Below are 18,511 nucleotides of genomic sequence, written 5' to 3'. Positions count from 1 at the left end.
GGTTTATCCCATTCAGCTTTAGCAATTTTACTAAATTAATAAGCTGGTAAGGAAGGCGGGCTCTGTCGTGGGCAAAGTACTGGAGAGTTTAACATCGGTAGCAGAGCAAAGGGCGCTGAGTAGGCTACGGTCAATTATGGAAAACCCTGAACATCCTCTACATAGCACCATCCAGAGACAGAGAAGCAGTTTCAGTGACAGGTTGCTATCGATGCAATGCTCCTCAGACAGGATGAAGAGATCAATACTCCCCAATGCCATTTGGCTTTACAATTCAACCGCCAGGAGTAAGATATGTTAAAGTGCCGGGGTTAGGACTCAATGTATTTAAGTAAACTACTTAAGAACTTTTTAAAAGCTATTATTAATGCTTTTTGAGAGGGTGATTTTAGATGCATATCATATTTTTACTGAGTTAAGTATTGTATGTAATTAGTTTTGCTACAATAAGTGTATGGGACATTGGGAAAAATGTTGAATTTCCCCATGGGGATGAATAAAGTATCTATCTATCTAAATAAGCAGTCTCTCAAATCCTTTGCACAACACGTGAATCTACATAGAATTGCAAAATTGTCATAAGTTTCATATTTGCTTCCTTATTGATTTTTAGAACCTGCCATACACATTCCCTTGGCTTTGTGATTTAGAACTAGTGGAACCCTTAAAAGTGTCGTAGAGAAATACAACACAGATAAACAGGCATTGAGTCTATGCTGACCATCAGCTATCCATTCGCACATTACATAATTCCCAATATTTTTCTTCCCACATTCTCATCAGATTCCTTCCCCCCCCCCCCCCCCCCCCAAGGTCCACCACTCATCCACACAAGGGAAAGATATGGTGGCCAGTTGACTGACCACCCTGCCCAATAACCAATATTTTGCTCTACTGTATTTAGCTTCAAGAACGAATGTCCTCTTCTGTGAAGATAGATACAGAATATTCATTTTGAACAGGAATGCTCAAATGCCTGAATTTACAGGTCATTTCCCAGTTAGAACAGAAAACTGAATTAAGAGAATTCAGTGAAAATTAAAATTGTTGTTGGCACACCAATGCAAGTACAGAGGCTTCGAACAGTATTCTATCATTCTTTTGGAAGGATGTGTAAAATACTACCCTGGTTATGAGACCCAAAGAAACACTGAAACAGGACTTGACCTGAGGGATGAGGCCTGTTTCAGCATTACCTTAATGGAGTTTCCTACAAGCTCTTTCAATGAAAAGGGGCAGCATTAAGCTAGATGAATTGTGGACAAGCAGGTACCAAACCAAACTGCACAGCACAAGATCCTGGCAGCAGCAAAACCCCGAAGAGTCATATAATGCCTCCTGTGATTGTAGTACAATATTGAATGTAAAGGAGACAAAAATCCCTCGAGGTGACATATACTCAATGACCACTTTATTGGGTACACCTGTACACCTGCTCATTAATGCAAATATCTAATCAGGCAATCATGTAGCAGCAACTCAATGTATACAGATATGGTCAAGAGGTTCAGTTGCCATTCAGACCAATCATCAAACTAGGGAAGAAATGTGATGTTGGTTACTATGATCGTGCAGTGATAGTTGGTGCCAGATGGGGTAGCTTGAGTATCTCAGAAATTGCTGATCTGCTGGGATTTTCACACATAACACCCTCCAGAGAAGGGGCTCCCAAACCTTTTGGTGCCATGGACAAATACTATTAAGCAAGCCCAGGTTGGGAACCCCTGGAAACTTTATAGACAATGGTTTGAAAATCAAAAAATAACAACCTATGAGTCGCAGTTCTGTGGATGAAAATGCTTTGTTAGTGAGGTCAGAGGAGAATGGCTAGTGTGGTTCAAGCTGACAGAAAGGCAACAATGACTCAAATAACCACGTGCTACAACAGTTTTGTGCAGAAGAGCATCTCTGAATGCACAATACATCAAACCTTGAAGTGGATGGGCTATAGCAGAAGACTACAACAGGTTCCACTCCTGTTCTAAATAAAGCAGCCACTGGGTGTATGCACGTTTTTTCTAACAGGAGCAAACTCTCATCAGGAGGCCAAAGCAGCAATAATAATTCAAACAATCATGCAGGCCATTGTATACTTATCAGCTCTTCAAATGGGCCTTGCCAGGTTAGGACAAGCACAGACCTTAATGTCAGGTGGGCATCAAGGGCCCAGACACAACATCTTCAACCAAAGCCTCCACAGTGCTCCTCCAGATCAACAAAGCTGATGGTGACACCCACTGCTTCTTTTCAGCTGTTGCTCTGAGTGCCTCAACAGGATGTTCATTTAAATGAGGAAACAGGCCTCTTATTAGCTGTAGTATGACAAACATCTTTTCAGATGCAAGCAATTCAGTACAATACAAGAGCTTTGGCAATAGTAGGCTAACTCATTTGGATCACCAGAAGGTAGACTATCAGATATATAACTCACTTAACTTTCATCTGGGCGAGTACTACCATCCTGTCCCACAACTGCTGATGTCATCAATAAACATTCCTCCCAACCTCTTAATTAACTGGCTAACTTCCACCCCTTAAACTCTAAATTACCCATCTCCTTTTGGGAATCGTCTGCCCACACACACACTATTTGCCCTCACTTTACGACTACATCACATCACCCACCTGCACACCTCCATCACTCCACCTACTCCCCACCCTCTCAATCCAGAAATCACACCATTTCTTCATTCGCAATCCAAAACACACAGTCCTACCCAACATCCACTTCACTAAAGGTGAACTTGCAGGTCCACTGTGGTGAGAGAGGCAAATGCAATGTTAGCATTCATTCTAAGAGGACTAGAGTATAAAAGCAAGGATGTAATGTTGAAATGTTATAAAGCACTGGTGAGGCCTCATGTGGAGTATTCTGAACAGGTTTGGGCTCCTTATCTAAGAAAGGACGCGCTGAAACTGGAGAGGGTTCAAAGGAGGTTCACGAAAATGATTCCAGAATTGAATGATGAAGAGTGTTTGATGGCTCTGGGCCTGTATTCACTAGAATTTGGGAGGAGAGGTGGTCTCATTGAAACCTATCAAATGGTGAAAGGCCTTGATAAAGTGGATGTGGAGAGAACGTTTCCAATGGTAGGAGAGTAAAAGATCAGAGGACACAGCCTCAGAATAGAGGGGCGTCCTTTTAGAATGGAGATGAGGAATTCTTTAGCAAGAGTGATGAATCTGTGCAATTCAGATTGCTGTGAAGTCCACGTATATTTAAGGCAGAGGTTCATAGATTCTTGACTGGTCAGGGCATGAAGGGATACTGAGAGAAAGCAGGAGATTGGGGCTAAGAGAAAAATAGGATCAGCATGCAGCGCAGACTCAATTGGCCAAATGGCCTAATTCTGCTTCTGTATTTTATAGTCTTAAGGTCTTCATGCATTGGTGAGGGCCTCAGTACTCTCAACCCCAATCAACTGCTAGGATTTTCAGTCTAACCCCACTCCACTCATAATCTTAATATTCGCTCCAATTTCCTTTTCTACAATACCATAATCCTCTCTTGAACACATCCACAACAAATCATCCCATCCAAGACCAAGCCCCTAATATCTCGGCTGCCCAATGATCATAAAGCTCCATCCTCACCTAATTCCTTCTGCTCTGAATGGCAGTACCAGTTCTTTTCCACTTGCAAACCCCTAGTATTTGGTGCCCAGGGACTACCTCTGATCTTCTTTCTATCCAATGGTAACAGATCTGAGGAAACTCTGCAATACCTTAGGCATTATTCCTTGTTGAATGCCAAGGCTACCAATTGAGCTGAAGCAGGGGAAGCAAATGGAAAAAGTTAGCCTACAGCTGTGGGTAGCACAGCAGCCTAGCAGTGAATGTAATCCCTTTACAGCACCAGTAATCACTGATTGGGGGTTGAACTCCCACTGCTGTCTATAAAGCATTTTTACATTCACCCTGTGACTGTGTGGGCTTCCTTTGGGTTTTCCTCCTACGTTCCAAAGCTGGACAAGTTCGGGTCAATAAGTTACAATATGTTGCTGCCAGAAGCATGGCAACACTTATAGGCTGCTTCGAGCACAAGTCTCAGACCGAATCGGCCGCTGACATAAAAACAATGCATTTCACTGGGTTTCGATGGCAGACGACAAATAAAGCAAATTTTCTTTCTTTCAGTTTCAAAGTCTCTAGTTTATGGGAACACCCCTCAAGAGGGATTATTACACCCGTGCAAAACAACTCACAGATTGTTAACGTGGCAGAAGGACAGGAGTAAAGGTACACTCACCTCCAAAAGCAGACTTATTTTCAACTGCATTTGCAGCTCCAAAGCTGAACTGTGGATTAGTCTGGTTCTGTGTCCCTTGGTTAGTCAATGAGGACCCAAACATATTTTGAGATGATGACGACGTCGGGGTAGTAGTAGCAAACGGAATGGAAGGGTTTGAAGCACAAAATCCACCCTGACCTGAACTAAAGAAGCCAGCTGTAGCTATAGTTGGATTTGGTGCTGCAACGTTGAAACCACTGGTTGTTTTGGCTGGCTGGCTTGAGGAACCAAAACCTTGTGTAGAGCCAAACATTGAACCAGTTGTACTACTACCTGAACTCTTCGTAGCACTGAACATTGGAGCAGCAGTGGAAGAGGTGGTTGTACCGAATGAAAAACCGACTGTGCCTCCACCAAAAATGGATTGCTTAGATGTTGATCCAAATGCAGTCGGAGCTGTAACGACCCCAAACGCTGGCTGGCTTGGAGTTGCAAATGCAGACTGTGAGGTGGTGCTCTGAAATGTTGCATTTGTGGGTGTAGATCCGAAGCTGAAGGGAGCACCAGAACTGCCAAAGGCAGGGGCTTTACTTGGTGTTTGTTGAGTTGCTGTAGCATTAGCTCCAAACAATGACTGACCGCTTGTGCCTCCGAAGTTAAGCTGAGTCGTCAGGGCCCCAAAAGGTGGCGCACTTGTGGTATTACCAAATAGGGATGTCTTTCCTGAGTTTCCAAACGCAAGTGTGAGTGGAGCACTTGAAGTGGTTGAAGGTGCTGACACCGAAGGAGTAAAATTCCCAAATATATTCGAAGTAGCTGCAGTGCTTGTTGATGCCTGGCTTGTAACTGCATTTGGCTGACCAAAGACAGGAATGGGCAAGCTGGCTGATGTTGCAGTGGCATCTGCAGAGGTCTTTCCAAACTGGAACACAGTGCTTGGTGCAGCAGTAGTAGTAGTTGTCGGGTTTGAACCAAACTGAAATTGTTGCTGGCTTGATAGGTTGTTGCTTAAAGTAGAAGCTACATTCGGATTTGAAGAAACAGTTTCATTTAATCCAAAACTAACAGTAGCTTTTGAGCACTTCACTTCTGAATCAATGCTTGAACTTGTTAATGCAGTGGTGGTTCCAAATTGGAACAGAGTCGAATTTGATTTTGTAGAAGTTGTGGGAGGAGGAGCTTCTTTATTAAACACTGCTTGAACTGATTGACTGAAATTAAAAGGTGCAGCTGTAGTGGTGGCAGTAGTTGTAACTGCCGTTGAGTTTCCAAACACTGGTTTGAATGGAATGATTGAGGAGGCAGAGCTCAATGGTACAGATGCTACCAAGCTTACAGGTGTACTAAGTGGCATTCCTGAACTCAGTGTTGCTGGTGTAACGGTGCTCTGCTGTGTCACTGGCGGACCAAATACTGGCTTAAACGTGGGTATGCTGACAGATGAAGAAACCGTGGTGCTAACCTCTGTTGGGATTGCAGTCGCTGTGCTGGACAGGGTAAAACTTGTGCTTGGAGTTGAAGAATTACCAGTACATGAAGTCAAATTCACTTCAGGCCCTTTGCTAAGTTTAGTTTCTTGTGCACTAACCAGAACAGAAAACTGGCATGAATTGGTGGTAGTGGTGATAGCTTTAGGAGCAGGGTTATTGACTGGTGTTAAAAGTGATGGGATAACGGAGGAACTTGAGAATTTCAAAACATCAGCTGCCTTAGATCCTGGAATATCAGCTGTCACTGTTACAGCAGAAGTTGTTGGAGCAGGGATTGTAGATGAAAACGATAATTCACTCTTGGAAGATTTTGTGGAAGCTTCTGAAGCTTTAGCCATGTTACTCGGATTCACTCCATTAACAGAATCTGCTAAAGAAGAAAATTTGATTATTCCGTGCAAAGTCAGAGGATTATCAAAACATTCAAAACTACAAAAAAAAAGAAGAAATGCTTAGCAATCTTTCATTCTCAATGTGCACTATTGCTAGATTTAAAGACCTGGTTCCATCTCAGTTACAAGTATTGATCCAATTGGTTTTCCGCCCAAGATCAGTGATATTCAAAAGGTTCCAAGTTACATCATCACCTGAATTACACTAGGTGTCAATCCAATACACATCTAGCATGAACTGAATAAGATTTAAATTGCAAATTTTTTTGAAATACAGTTTTTATAACAAATTTGTATCAAAGACCAATGATCTGATGTAATAGCAAATTGATTATTTTGAGTATCCTAAAATTAATTTGAATACATGAGGTCTTTAAGACTGTGAACTATTAAAATTGAAGTTGAAAGCAGTAATTGTTATTTACCTCAATGATGAACTCAATATCCAGCCCTCCACCACCAATGCATCAAGTGACATTTAAAAATGCTTCCAACATTATCAAATAACAGAGGGTACTTTACAACATTATTTCTTATCAACATCTATTTCCAACACTACTTCACAAAAACTCATTTAGATTCTGCTAGTTTAATTCCATCTATACCACTGTCACTGGGAACTACTTCACCCAAATTAGCCAATTAAAACCCTTCATGATGTTGAACACATTTCAAATATCATTTACCCCCTCTCTGCAATGCATGCAATTCAATTTTCTCCTATCTCCACACAACGCATATTTACCCATTACTACTAGAATTCTTGTAAATCTTATTGGGACACTTTCCAAGGCATTGCTCTTCAGATATACTGCTGACAACATTCCAGATGAGCTCTAATTATGGTTTCACAAAAATCTGGCATCCTTTCCACATTGTTGTATTCTTATATGCACCTTTTTTTTGAAAAAAGAACCAAGAACTAAATATGCCTCAAGAGACTTTTCAAAGTATTAAGGGCACACTTACCAAGGTCTTTGCTCTCATGCACCCATTTTAACATTGATTACTGTCTGCTAAACATCTATCCCTTCAATCGCGCATTTACAATCACATTAAGTGTATTTTGCAAGATAGGAAGAGTAAATTAACTATTCTGAAGGCAATTTCTTTTAATCCCCACAAGGACCAGAAGTTGTTTCGATCAACATGGAAGAGAATCCCATTTTTGAGAGAGCAAATAAACTTGCAATGACATGTCATTAAGTCATGACTGGAACCAAGCCAGCTAGCAGAAGGAAAAACATAACTGGGAAAAATACCTCAAATAAATGAGATTCTTTAACAGAGTGAAAACAAAGTTCAATAAATATAGGAGGAAGATGTTACAAGATTGCTCAGATGACGGATATATATAGTGACAATTGATTTAGATGGTGAGATTAGAATTCTTCCCATATATAACAACTTCAAGATCAGCTCTGGTTTATCAGAGTCAAATGCACAAAGAGGTTGCCATATCACCGATGCCAATTTAGAGACATTTTATGCCACATGCCTATTAGGAATGTGCATGACTATACAAACTCATTCCACTTTGCAACCTAGCACACAAGAAACAAACAGAATTACCTGCACATTCATGAAGTTAGCTGAATAATTCTGAAGAGGAGATAAAAATCTATACTCAAACTGGCTCAATAAATCTGATGTATCCTGGACTTCTCTGTTGGTATTTAAATTTTCTATGCTACCCTTAACTTTGACTGAAGACGACAAAGTAGCTTTGACCAGTTAGCACATGCCTGTTATTACACACCTGAAGTGGGAGACAAGATGGTGTGGCCCTGCATCATCTTCAAACTGTCCAGCAAGGGGTTTGAGACTATGGCAGAAATGGAAGTGGAAATGGGAGTTGAGTTGGCAGAGCTTTCCACTGCTGGGGTAGTAAATGTTGACACTGAGGGCACTGTCACCACAGGCTCCAATGACTTTGAAGGCTCTGTTAATACCAAAAAAGCAGTCTTAGTAACATGTTTAAAAGTTTATGAATTTCATTGCGTGACAAAGGAAATGCTACACAGTTAGATTTTTTCAAAGGATGGTGTTTGTACTGTTGCTGCATCAAAATAATTAGTTATATTCAATTATAGGAAATATTAACTTTAAAAGTATTTTGAGCCCCGAGGCCATCTCATTATCCACAGACAGAAAGGCCTTTGTAATTCACGACCAGGCTCATCCAGAAAATGACTGGCTGAGCTGCTAGCCTCCATTCAACTTTACCTCAGGATGCACAAAGTAACTTTAAAAGAGTAATTTAGATATTTGCAAGTTTTATTGTCAAGAGATCTGAAAATGTGAGTAAAGCTAAATTATAATACTTTTGATAAAAATCTAAAACTGAGGTATTTCACTTAGCAAAACAGCTGAAACCACAGAAAATTTCACAAACGACCACTGATGGTTGTTTCTTATGCAAGTAGTAACCTTGATCATAACACAAAAATAAGAACTAAATTACAAGATAATACATTTGAACAATTTACTTACCTTACTAAACATATAAAGATGCTCTTTGCCAGTAATATATTGCCTTACCTTCTTTCTCCTGTAACACCTTTTTAATCCTGTCAAGGCGTGCTTTCTTTTCAGAGTCCATGTCTTCTGCAGTAATTGTGTACCCAATTTCTATCGGAGGATGCTGAAGCAAAGAAAGTTTCAATTAGCAGGATAATCTTGCATTAATTTACTTTCTCAACAATTTGAAAGAGAACCAATTTACAGTGCATGACATAAAAATTATGCCAAAACTGTTTAATTCAAAGCAGGCAATTGAATGCCACCTTATAACCCCAGTTGACAACATTATGATGTTAGAGAACTATGGGTTCATTGCCTAGTCCCAGATTGCAGCAAATCAATTACACTGATATTCCTGGGTCGTACAGAGGGATAGTTCTGGTATTCTATATGTTGAAGAGATACTACAACAGCAGGTAAATCCATTAAACTGAATGCAAATTATCCAACAACACACAGTATAAATGGAAAAGAAAGAGTTCTCCCAATACTTATCCCACAACCACTAGTCATCTGCCTCATTTGTTCATTAATGGACTTGCTTTCTCAAAATTTGCCACTACATTAATGTAAAAAAATACACAGAATAATTCTGTGTATGGTTAAAAGTAGCAGAGTAGACTGTAACCTAGAAATCTGGGCTAAGAATCCAGACCATGAGTTCAAATCTCATGTCTTCAGAATAATTTCCATTCAAATTAAATAATCTCAAGTTTAAGAAATATAGCAGTAAATAATGTACTGTTTCTTCAGTGACATTTACACTGCATTCCTTAGTACAACATTATGCCAATTTAACAGCAAACTACATTGTCTGCTTCATTAATGTTTTTAAGGGAATTTAATGTAGAGATTAAGTAGATACGAACTGTAATCTCAAATTTATGAGAGGTGATCATCCAGAAATGCACAAAAACTCCTATAGGACTTTACCGGCTTAATGCAGTTATTTTTATAGGTTCGAGTCTAGAACCAGGGAGGCAGTGTTTCAAAATAGATGTTAATCATTCAAAAACAGTGCTAAGAAGAAATTTTCTCCATGAAAGCGAGTAAATTTTTGGAGTTCTTTTGTTATGAGGGTGGTTGATGCTCAGCTTCTAAATACATTCAAAATAATAGAATAGTCGTTTTATATAAAGGAAATTGAGGCCAGTACGAAGATAAAAGCTTTAGAACAATCTTGCTACATAGTGGAACAAGCATATAGGGGGGCAAGTGGCCTAAACCTGCATCTATCCCATCTGTCTGCTCAAAAGGTCTACCTGAATCCAAGAACACCAAATGGAAGAGCCACCTGCAGGTTTCTCTCACAAGCCTCAACTTGAAAATCTATCATTCCTACATCATTTATGAGATCCCATCATGTAACTAATTGCTCAGCTTTAAAGAGGGGTGCGTTTCACCCAAAAGATTGCACAGGTTTAAGCTGGTAGCTCACCACCACATTTTAGGGACAATTGAAGATGGCAAAAAAGTGGTGGCAGTATTACTGACACCGATATCCCCTAAGAAAATAAATAAAACTCCAAAATGCCCGGAGGACAATTATTCCTCAAATAAATTTATTATATAACCTTTAAAACATTTAACTGTGACATATTTATTTGCAGAAACACACAAACTACACAGATAATTAGATTTTGAAGGAATACGAGCAGAAAATAACCAGCTGTTCAGAAAACAATACTGAATCTACAAAGGTATTGCAAAATATTCCCTATTCTCTGTACTCCCATTGTATTCAGGGAATTACTCTTGAAGTTGAGTAATTACATTTTAGAAAAACAATGGACTTTGCCTGTTTGAAGCAATGATGAGATAAAGTTGGAGTTATGTTGATATTTTAAAAAACTATTCTTCATTTATCTGTAAATGTTTCTGTAAATACTGAGCAAGTATTCATTACAATTTATAACTCCAATCATAATCTCACTCAACATCAACACATGCTCTTTTCAGCTGCTTGTGATAAATAACTAAAGAGCACAAATGATAATGCACTTGTTATTTCTAATTGCAGCTGACTAAAATAACTACATGCAAGTCAACTCCAGCACCACACCTGCTCAAAATATTTTTGGTTCTAAAAAATGTGTTATCTCACTTAACTCCAATTAGCACAGAAATAGATTAAAAACAAGAAATGTACAGTACGATACTCTACCATTGTAAGCTGATTTCCCTTCCGTTTTGGCAGAAGAGGAATCTTCCGTTTTCGCTTCACATCACCTTCCAAGGGAGAAGAATCTACTGTTGAAGGTGAACATTTTGACATCGGAGTTGCTGTTTCTAAAAGAAAAAAGTTTTACTGCAATTAAAGCATATTCCAGAATCTGACTGCAACATTTTCTATGTATTGTCACTAAAGTACTCCAGGAGAAAAGCAACAGTGCTCTACATACCCATGCCACACTTAGCACCACCTACCAATCACAATCAAAATGATAAATTTGACCGGAAAATGAAGCTTGTGACTCTATTTAGTTGGATAACAGAAGAACCAAATCCATTTCTCGAAGATAGTATACCTTTACTAATAGAAGTTTTATTTTGACAGGCTACAGCTATTTTTATGCAAGTTTTAAAACAAAACAGCAAAAATTTAAAATGGACTCTGGGGGATATGCCAAAGCCTCCCTTGTAATCAGAGGCCCCAAAAAAGGACAGATAAAATTACTTTAAAAAAATGAGCAGAATTTTTGGCAGCCTTTGGTGGCACATCCAATCACTGGCACTTCTGCAGGATAAAGATGTTTCTTTCTTTTACTCTACATAAATTTTGATTCATTCACTGAAAACTGTGGTGGAACACAATAACTTACTTTGGGGAAAGAAGTCAGTAAAAGAGAGAAGGTAGAAGGAAGACAAAGCCAAGGACACACTCACATTTCCAAATTTGAGCACATATAATAAACATCACTGAAAGTTTGATTAGCTTTTCCGTTGAGTTGTATTACTGTTATTGCTTCCTGAAAGTGAACCTTCTATTAGTTATTCCTGAATTCCAGATCCAAAATAATAGTCAAAATTATCAAAATTACAAAGTCCTTTCGCCGCATAGCTAATTACAGCAACATGATTCATAGAATAGACAAGCCATTTATTTATGTTAAATATTTGTCTATATTTAATTAAATCACATCTGCCAATTAACACCTTTTAATTCACTCTACAGTCCCTGGAGAATCTTTTTAAATCCCATGGTCCTGGCAATTTACCCACTGTCAAATCCCATTATCACCGGCAAACATGCATTTAGTTTCTGGCTTTTCGTCACTGCAGTTGTTACAGTGCTACTTTCAGCAGAGCTCAGAAGTATTCAAAAATCAGTGCTTGTCCATGATGTGAATTGCTTAAATATTTTCTCTCCACCCCACCCCCCCAGTATTTTCAACCACTGCTCAATTCCTTATCGATGCAAACCCTGTCTTTGTTTCTTAACCTAACTTTATTAGATGTAACGCAACCCCTTGCTCACAGAAATGGAGGTTGAGATAGCATTACTCAAGTCTTGCTACTGAACTCTCATTTCAATGAGATTCTGCATAAATCTTGTTTACAGAAATGTAAACTGGTTATGTGCAGTTGCCACAATGGCACAATCATCCATTTCTCATGGTATAACCCATGTGTCTGAAACACATATTTCTAACCAACTTTACTATTCCTCCTAGCACTTCCTTTCCTACCCTTGATTTTTCCTTGGTGTTGAGACTTTGCCACAGCAACTATGCTTTTATTTATATAGATCTTGTCACTCCAATCAATCTGTTAACATGAGATGTGTATCCTTACCAATAAATTACTATCCAATTAGTTTATTCAAGACAATTCAAGATCACTCAGATCCAGCCTTCAAGTCAAGGTTACATCACATCCATGCAGAGATGGAAGAAGCTTGCTCGGACCCTGGAGGGGGTTTCGACAAGCTACAGAGTGCAAATGGAGCTAGCCATAAAGTCTAATGGGAAGTGAAAGCAATGAAGTTAATCCACTTCAAAAAGTGGGTTCTGGTTTCCACACCAACTTTTCAAGTGAATAAACCCATTCACCTCCAGATTTGAGGATTAACACATGGAGTGCCCATAGATATAGACATCAAGCTTAGATTCATGGTTTAACTAACAGAAAAGCAGTAAATGAAAATGTATTGTCAAGTTTACCAAAGAAACTTGAAAATTAACTTCATACTTTATCCTTTTACGTGATATGGGGCTGACCAGCATATCTACATAAAAGATACTGAGCCTGGAACAGGCTCAAATGTTCTGGTAAAGGATTTTGATCCAGTTGCATGGGATTGACAATATTTCTTTGTCAAAATGGAGTTCAACTTGAAGGCAAGCTTTCTTAGTGAAGTTTGTGGTAAGGAAAGCTGCCGATAGAGTAGCCTAGGTGATTAACTGCAGTATGCTTTGTAGACGATATTTCTTGCAACCACACTGTACCAGTGAAGTTGGTGACTGCTCAGTGGCTACACTCATTCAGCTAAGTGACATTTCTGCACTTTACCTCAGAGATAGTGGAAAGGCTTTTGGAAGTTTGATGTCAAGCCTAGCCCAACCTCTGCAGACTCAGATTTGGCAGACAGTCAAAAGCCAATCCAAATCCAAGCCAACCTTTCCAGTAAACTGAATCCAGCCTCTAATATTAACAATGTAAATTTCAGGTGAAGCTGAAAACAATAACATTTTACTGAACTAACAGACTTATTTTCTTCAGAATAGTTTGACGCAAAACTGGAAACTGAAAGCCACTGTGCTGATGATTATGTACAGTTTGCATGACTAAGTATATTAAAATGTTGCATTTTAAAGTCTTAGAAAGGCTTTATACGTGGTTAATTAGTTGCTTTCCAATATTTCAATCAAGATTTTTTTATTGACTACCTTCCCTGACATATACCGAAACTCACAATAAATTGCAATACAATACACATATCTTAAAATGGTATTCCACTTCCTTCTTACCTTCTTCAATAGACTGGTCTTTTTCTGGCCTGTCCACTCGAACTGGGGTAGAGGCATTTGATCTCTGTACTTCTTCCTCCCTGTGGATAAACATTCTACTTTTAAAGCAATATCCTCATGCAAAATATACTTAATTGTTCTACCATGCAAGTCTGTTGTTTAAAAGGGTGTCAACACTCACTCTCTTGTTTCATGCTTAACTATTTTTTTCCTTAATTTCTGTGAATATAAGGGGGGAGGACTTCCGGGTCACCAAGGGAATGGCAGCGTAGGGAAAGGGCTCTCGACAAAAAAGAATGTAAACTGCCCCAAGGTCAAAATTAGACAAATATTTAGTATCGTATAACTATATCAATAAGAGGGGCAAGGATGATGTCTAAGTACAAGAATAAGAAGTCCACTCAGAAGGCTGACAAATACAACGAGACACAGCAACACGAGGGGCCTAGCTTCCCCATGGCTAGCCAGGACGGAGATAATGAGGAAGAATTGGCGAACCTGACTTTGATTCTGAGAGAGATTTATGATTTCCGACAAGATAACAACAAACAGCTGGAAGATATTAAAGGAGAAATAGTTAGAACTAATTTGAGGTTAGATGAAGCCGAAGTGAGGATTGTAGGGACTGAGGAGAGGCTGCAAAACGCAGAGGAAGTGATAGCAGAAATGATAAAGCTACAAGAGCAGCTCCAGTGGAAGCCAACAGACCAAGAAGGCCACTCAGGAAGGGAAAATGTGAAGATCTAGGGAGTTCTCAAAGGAGCTGAAGGTAAACCGGGATTGGTGATTCCCTTCGTGGAGAAGCTGCTTAGAGAGAACCTTGACCTACCAGAAGCAAAAGACCTACAGATACAAAGAGCCCACCAGGTGTTAGTACCACAGCCTCCGGCAGATGTCCAGCCCAGATCAATTCTAGTCAGATTTCTCAGTTACAGAACGAAGGAAGAAGTGCTTAAACTGGTATGGCAAAAGAAAGGTTTTATGTGGAGCAACTGTAAAATCAGCTTTGACCATGATTACGCACCGGGGATCCTTGCCAGACGGAAGAAATATGTGGAAGCATGAAGGGTCCTGAAGGAAAACAACATCAGATTCCAGACCCCATATCCAGCTCGGCTAAGAGTCTTTTATGACAAAGGGACAAAAACCTACGCTACAGTGGAGGAGACAACATCGGACTTGTCGGGTCGGGGACTACCCATGAAAGTTATCACCCGACTGGAGAGGATTCGGCAGAAGACATGGCAGCCATTGCGGTGAGGACACTCCCTTCGAACCAGAGTGTCAAGCTACAAAGAAAAACTACAAGTATTCAGACGCGAATGTACAGAGAGTACAGATTAATTAAGAGAAATGACTGAAAAGAGTAAATCATACTTAAAGGTAAAATTAAAGTTGATAACTGAAATAAACCAGACGGAATAACTTGAATGATAGCAATATGATCGAGACATAGAAAGGAGAGAATTCCCAATGATTGTTCACACTGAGGAGGGCCTTTAACACAGGGTGAAAATAGAAGTTATCCCTCTGAACTGAGGCAGGTCCGTGATCAGGCCTCACTGTTGGAAGTCGGGGGAAATTTTCAAATGTTCTACGTTCAAAAATGCCTAGGGTTTGGTTTTGTGTTTTGGTGTACTGTTGGGAAGGGATTGCTTACTGTTTACAAAAGGAGAGTATTTTCTATTCTACTAGAGAAAAATGCAAATTGAACCGGTAAAAATAATTTCCTATAATGTTAATGGGGCTTTGAATCCAATTAAGGGAAATAAGATTACGTCTAAATTGAAAAAAGAGAGGACACAAATAGCTTTACTTCAGGAAACACACATGAGCCAATCTGAACATGCAAAATTAATAAGAATGGGCTTTAATTTCTGGTAATATATTACAAGCAGAATATATGAACGAACCCGAAATCTGGCCTCACACGTACCCATTTGGATGTTTGGCATCTGGGAACATTGGTTAATTTTTTTTTTTTGCAGGAATAGTGATAGAATTTCTCTCTCCAGAAAGAGCAATATAGATTGACACGATTGAGATTAACCAGGTCAGCAAAGAATCAACCCTATGACACACGCAAAATGCTGGAAGAACTCAGCAGGCCAGGTAGCCTCTATGGAATAGAGTACAGTCGACGTTTCAGGCTTACCCTTCATCAGGACCATTGACACTTCCCCATAGATGCTTCCTGGTTTGATGAGTTTCTCCAACATTGTGCATGTGTAGCTTGGATTTCCAGCAATCTGCAGATTTTTCCTTGTCTGTGAATCAACCCTGTGATCTGCTTTATAGCAGATTTGCATGATACACTCATTGATTGAAAAGAAGAAAACTTACTAAAACATACTTGCCAGTCATGTCCACAACACGCAAGTACTAGAAAGGTAAACATGAGTGACGGACTTTAAAAGGATAACAGAAGAGCTTATTATCATTATGACATTGACTAGCAGACAAATGTTCGAATCTCACTCAGGTCAGATATCAAATTTTGAAAGATCTATAAAATTGACATCCTATGGAATAAGAACAAAATGCTAGAAACAATCTGTCAGGTAGTAACTTGTCCAAAACAAAGTACTAATGTTTTAGGTCAATGACCTTTCATCAGGATAGGATCTGATGTCAGTGACAGGAGACATTAACTCTTGTTTTGCACTCCTGAGATGCAATTTAGTTTTCCAGCATTTTTCTGGTTTTATTTCAGAATTCCCACATTTGCTTACTTTTCAACTATAACAAGATCATAAAATTGTACAAAAAAAAAATCAAGTGTGTAACTGTCAGGTAATTTGACTTGCACATAACTCATCATGGTTGAGTTACAACTAATATTGCAAAAATTATGACCAAGACCTAGCACTACAATCTCAGGTGATTAATTATGAATAATAACCATACCCTTGCTCTGACCACAAGTTAATGAAAACTAATTTTTTTTAAAATTCAGTTCAGTTATACAACTTCAGAAAGTGCAAAACACATGACCAGCACCTTAAAGTCACGTGAGTAACAGAAATTTGTCCTGAAAGAATCCACAAAGCACAACCCAAAAAAATTAAGTTAATAGAACCTAAAGGAATTTGTCCATATAAAAAAACCCTAAATAAACAATTTTCCCAACTCGCATTTCTTGACGCATATGCAGGTGACAACTTCACAAGTAAAAATAACAAGGACCAGTTTCTGGGAAAGACAGCTTCCTCCTCCCTTCACCACCTCAATACATGCAACTTAGGGCAATGGGTTCATCTGTATAATGCAGATCTCAGTTCTCATCAACAGCGAAGACTGCAGAGATGTGTCTGCATCACTGACTAGGTTTCAATGAATACTTACTTTAAATTTCCACTCTTACCTTATTTTTTTGCCTGATCTTTCAGGAGTTTCAGATCGTGAGGAAGCAGGGCTGGAGAGTGGGGTTGTATTTCGTGCAGAGAGAATGCTTCTCAAGCCCTGCAAAATAAACAGAAATTTCATCTGATTACCTTTACAGATTTTAAAACTTACTTTTGAAAGTGCACGAATTTGCATCCCAATGTACAAAAGGTACAAAATCCTATTCTGCAAACAAAATAAAGTAAGAATATTTGAACTCAGTTGTTAAGTGCTCGTGTTGGTAAACATGGGGATGAATCAATGGGAAAGAGAAAGGGAATTATTTTATATAGTGTGTTATAGTGCAGAAGTTCGCTGATGACACGGCCATAGTGGGGTGTGTCAGGAATGGACAGGAGGAAGAGTATAGGAAACTGATACAGGACTTTGTGATATGGTGCAACTCAAACTACCTGCGTCTCAATATCACCAAGACCAAGGAGATGGTGGTGGAATTTAGGAGATCTAGGCCTCATATGGAGCCAGTGATCATTAATGGAGAATGTGTGGAGCAGGTTAAGACCTACAAGTATCTGGGAGTACAGTTAGACGAGAAGCTAGACTGGACTGCCAACACAGATGCCTTGTGCAGGAAGGCACAGAGTCGACTGTACTTCCTTAGAAGGTTGGCGTCATTCAATGTCTGTAGTGAGATGCTGAAGATGTTCTATAGGTCAGTTGTGGAGAGCGCCCTCTTCTTTGTGGTGGCGTGTTGGGGAGGAAGCATTAAGAGGGACGCCTCACGTCTTAATAAGCTGGTAAGGAAGGCGGGCTCTGTCGTGGGCAAAGTACTGGAGAGTTTAACATCGGTAGCAGAGCGAAGGGCGTTGAGTAGGCTACAGTCAATTATGGAAAACCCTGAACATCCTCTACATAGCACCATCCAGAGACAGAGAAGCAGTTTCAGTGACAGGTTGCTATCGATGCAATGCTCCTCAGACAGGATGAAGAGATCAATACTCCCCAATGCCAATCGGCATTACAATTCAACCGCCAGGAGTAAGATATGTTAAAGTGCCGGGGTTAGGACTCAATGTATTTAAGTAAACTACTTAAGAACTTTTTAAAAGCTATTATTAATGCTTTTTGAGAGGGTGATTTTAGATGCATATCATACTTTTACTGAGTTAAGTATTGTATGTAATTAGTTTTGCTACAATAAGTGTATGGGACATTGGAAAAAATGTTGAATTTCCTCATGGGGATGAATAAAGTATCTATCTATCTATCTAGTGTGAAAATTCCTGTGGGAAGACAGCTTTTGTGGTAAGGCAAGAATTCTTACAACCAACAAACCACTTTTACGTGTGTTCAAGAATGCTAATTAGCCACAGGTAATTAACTCAGATACATCTTCCACAACAATATATGATGCTACTTTGGTTTTGGTAGTTTCATCTGAAAGACAAATGGTGACTCACAAATCAAAAAAGCCCCTTCTTATAGTACCAAGCAATACTTTGTATCCGCTCCCCCCCCCCTCCAAAATCCTTCCCTTCAGCCTAATTCATGACATATTCT

The 18,511-nt window shown here is 39.3% G+C and overlaps 1 protein-coding gene across 4 annotated transcripts in view; it reads right to left on the bottom strand.

Annotated features, from left to right (window-relative positions):
- The window catches only part of pom121 (POM121 transmembrane nucleoporin), a 58,887-nt gene that overhangs the window by 22,850 nt on the left and 17,526 nt on the right, over window positions 1-18,511 (bottom strand). For 3 of the 4 annotated variants that reach the window (XM_073053679.1, XM_073053681.1, XM_073053682.1), the window contains exons 6-11: window positions 16,971-17,068; window positions 13,607-13,686; window positions 10,801-10,925; window positions 8,655-8,757; window positions 7,873-8,055; window positions 4,250-6,091 (exon numbers count right to left, since the gene is read on the bottom strand). In XM_073053679.1, the coding sequence (XP_072909780.1) occupies window positions 4,250-6,091; window positions 7,873-8,055; window positions 8,655-8,757; window positions 10,801-10,925; window positions 13,607-13,686; window positions 16,971-17,068 (2,431 nt within the window). The remainder of the gene's footprint in view (window positions 1-4,249; window positions 6,092-7,872; window positions 8,056-8,654; window positions 8,758-10,800; window positions 10,926-13,606; window positions 13,687-16,970; window positions 17,069-18,511) is intronic. The other variant, XM_073053680.1, reaches the window with a different exon arrangement.

Source organism: Hemitrygon akajei, chromosome 8 (assembly GCF_048418815.1).
Source record: "Hemitrygon akajei chromosome 8, sHemAka1.3, whole genome shotgun sequence".
NCBI classification, from domain to species: Eukaryota; Metazoa; Chordata; class Chondrichthyes; order Myliobatiformes; family Dasyatidae; genus Hemitrygon; species Hemitrygon akajei.
This window is presented reverse-complemented; position numbering and strand designations above follow the sequence as displayed.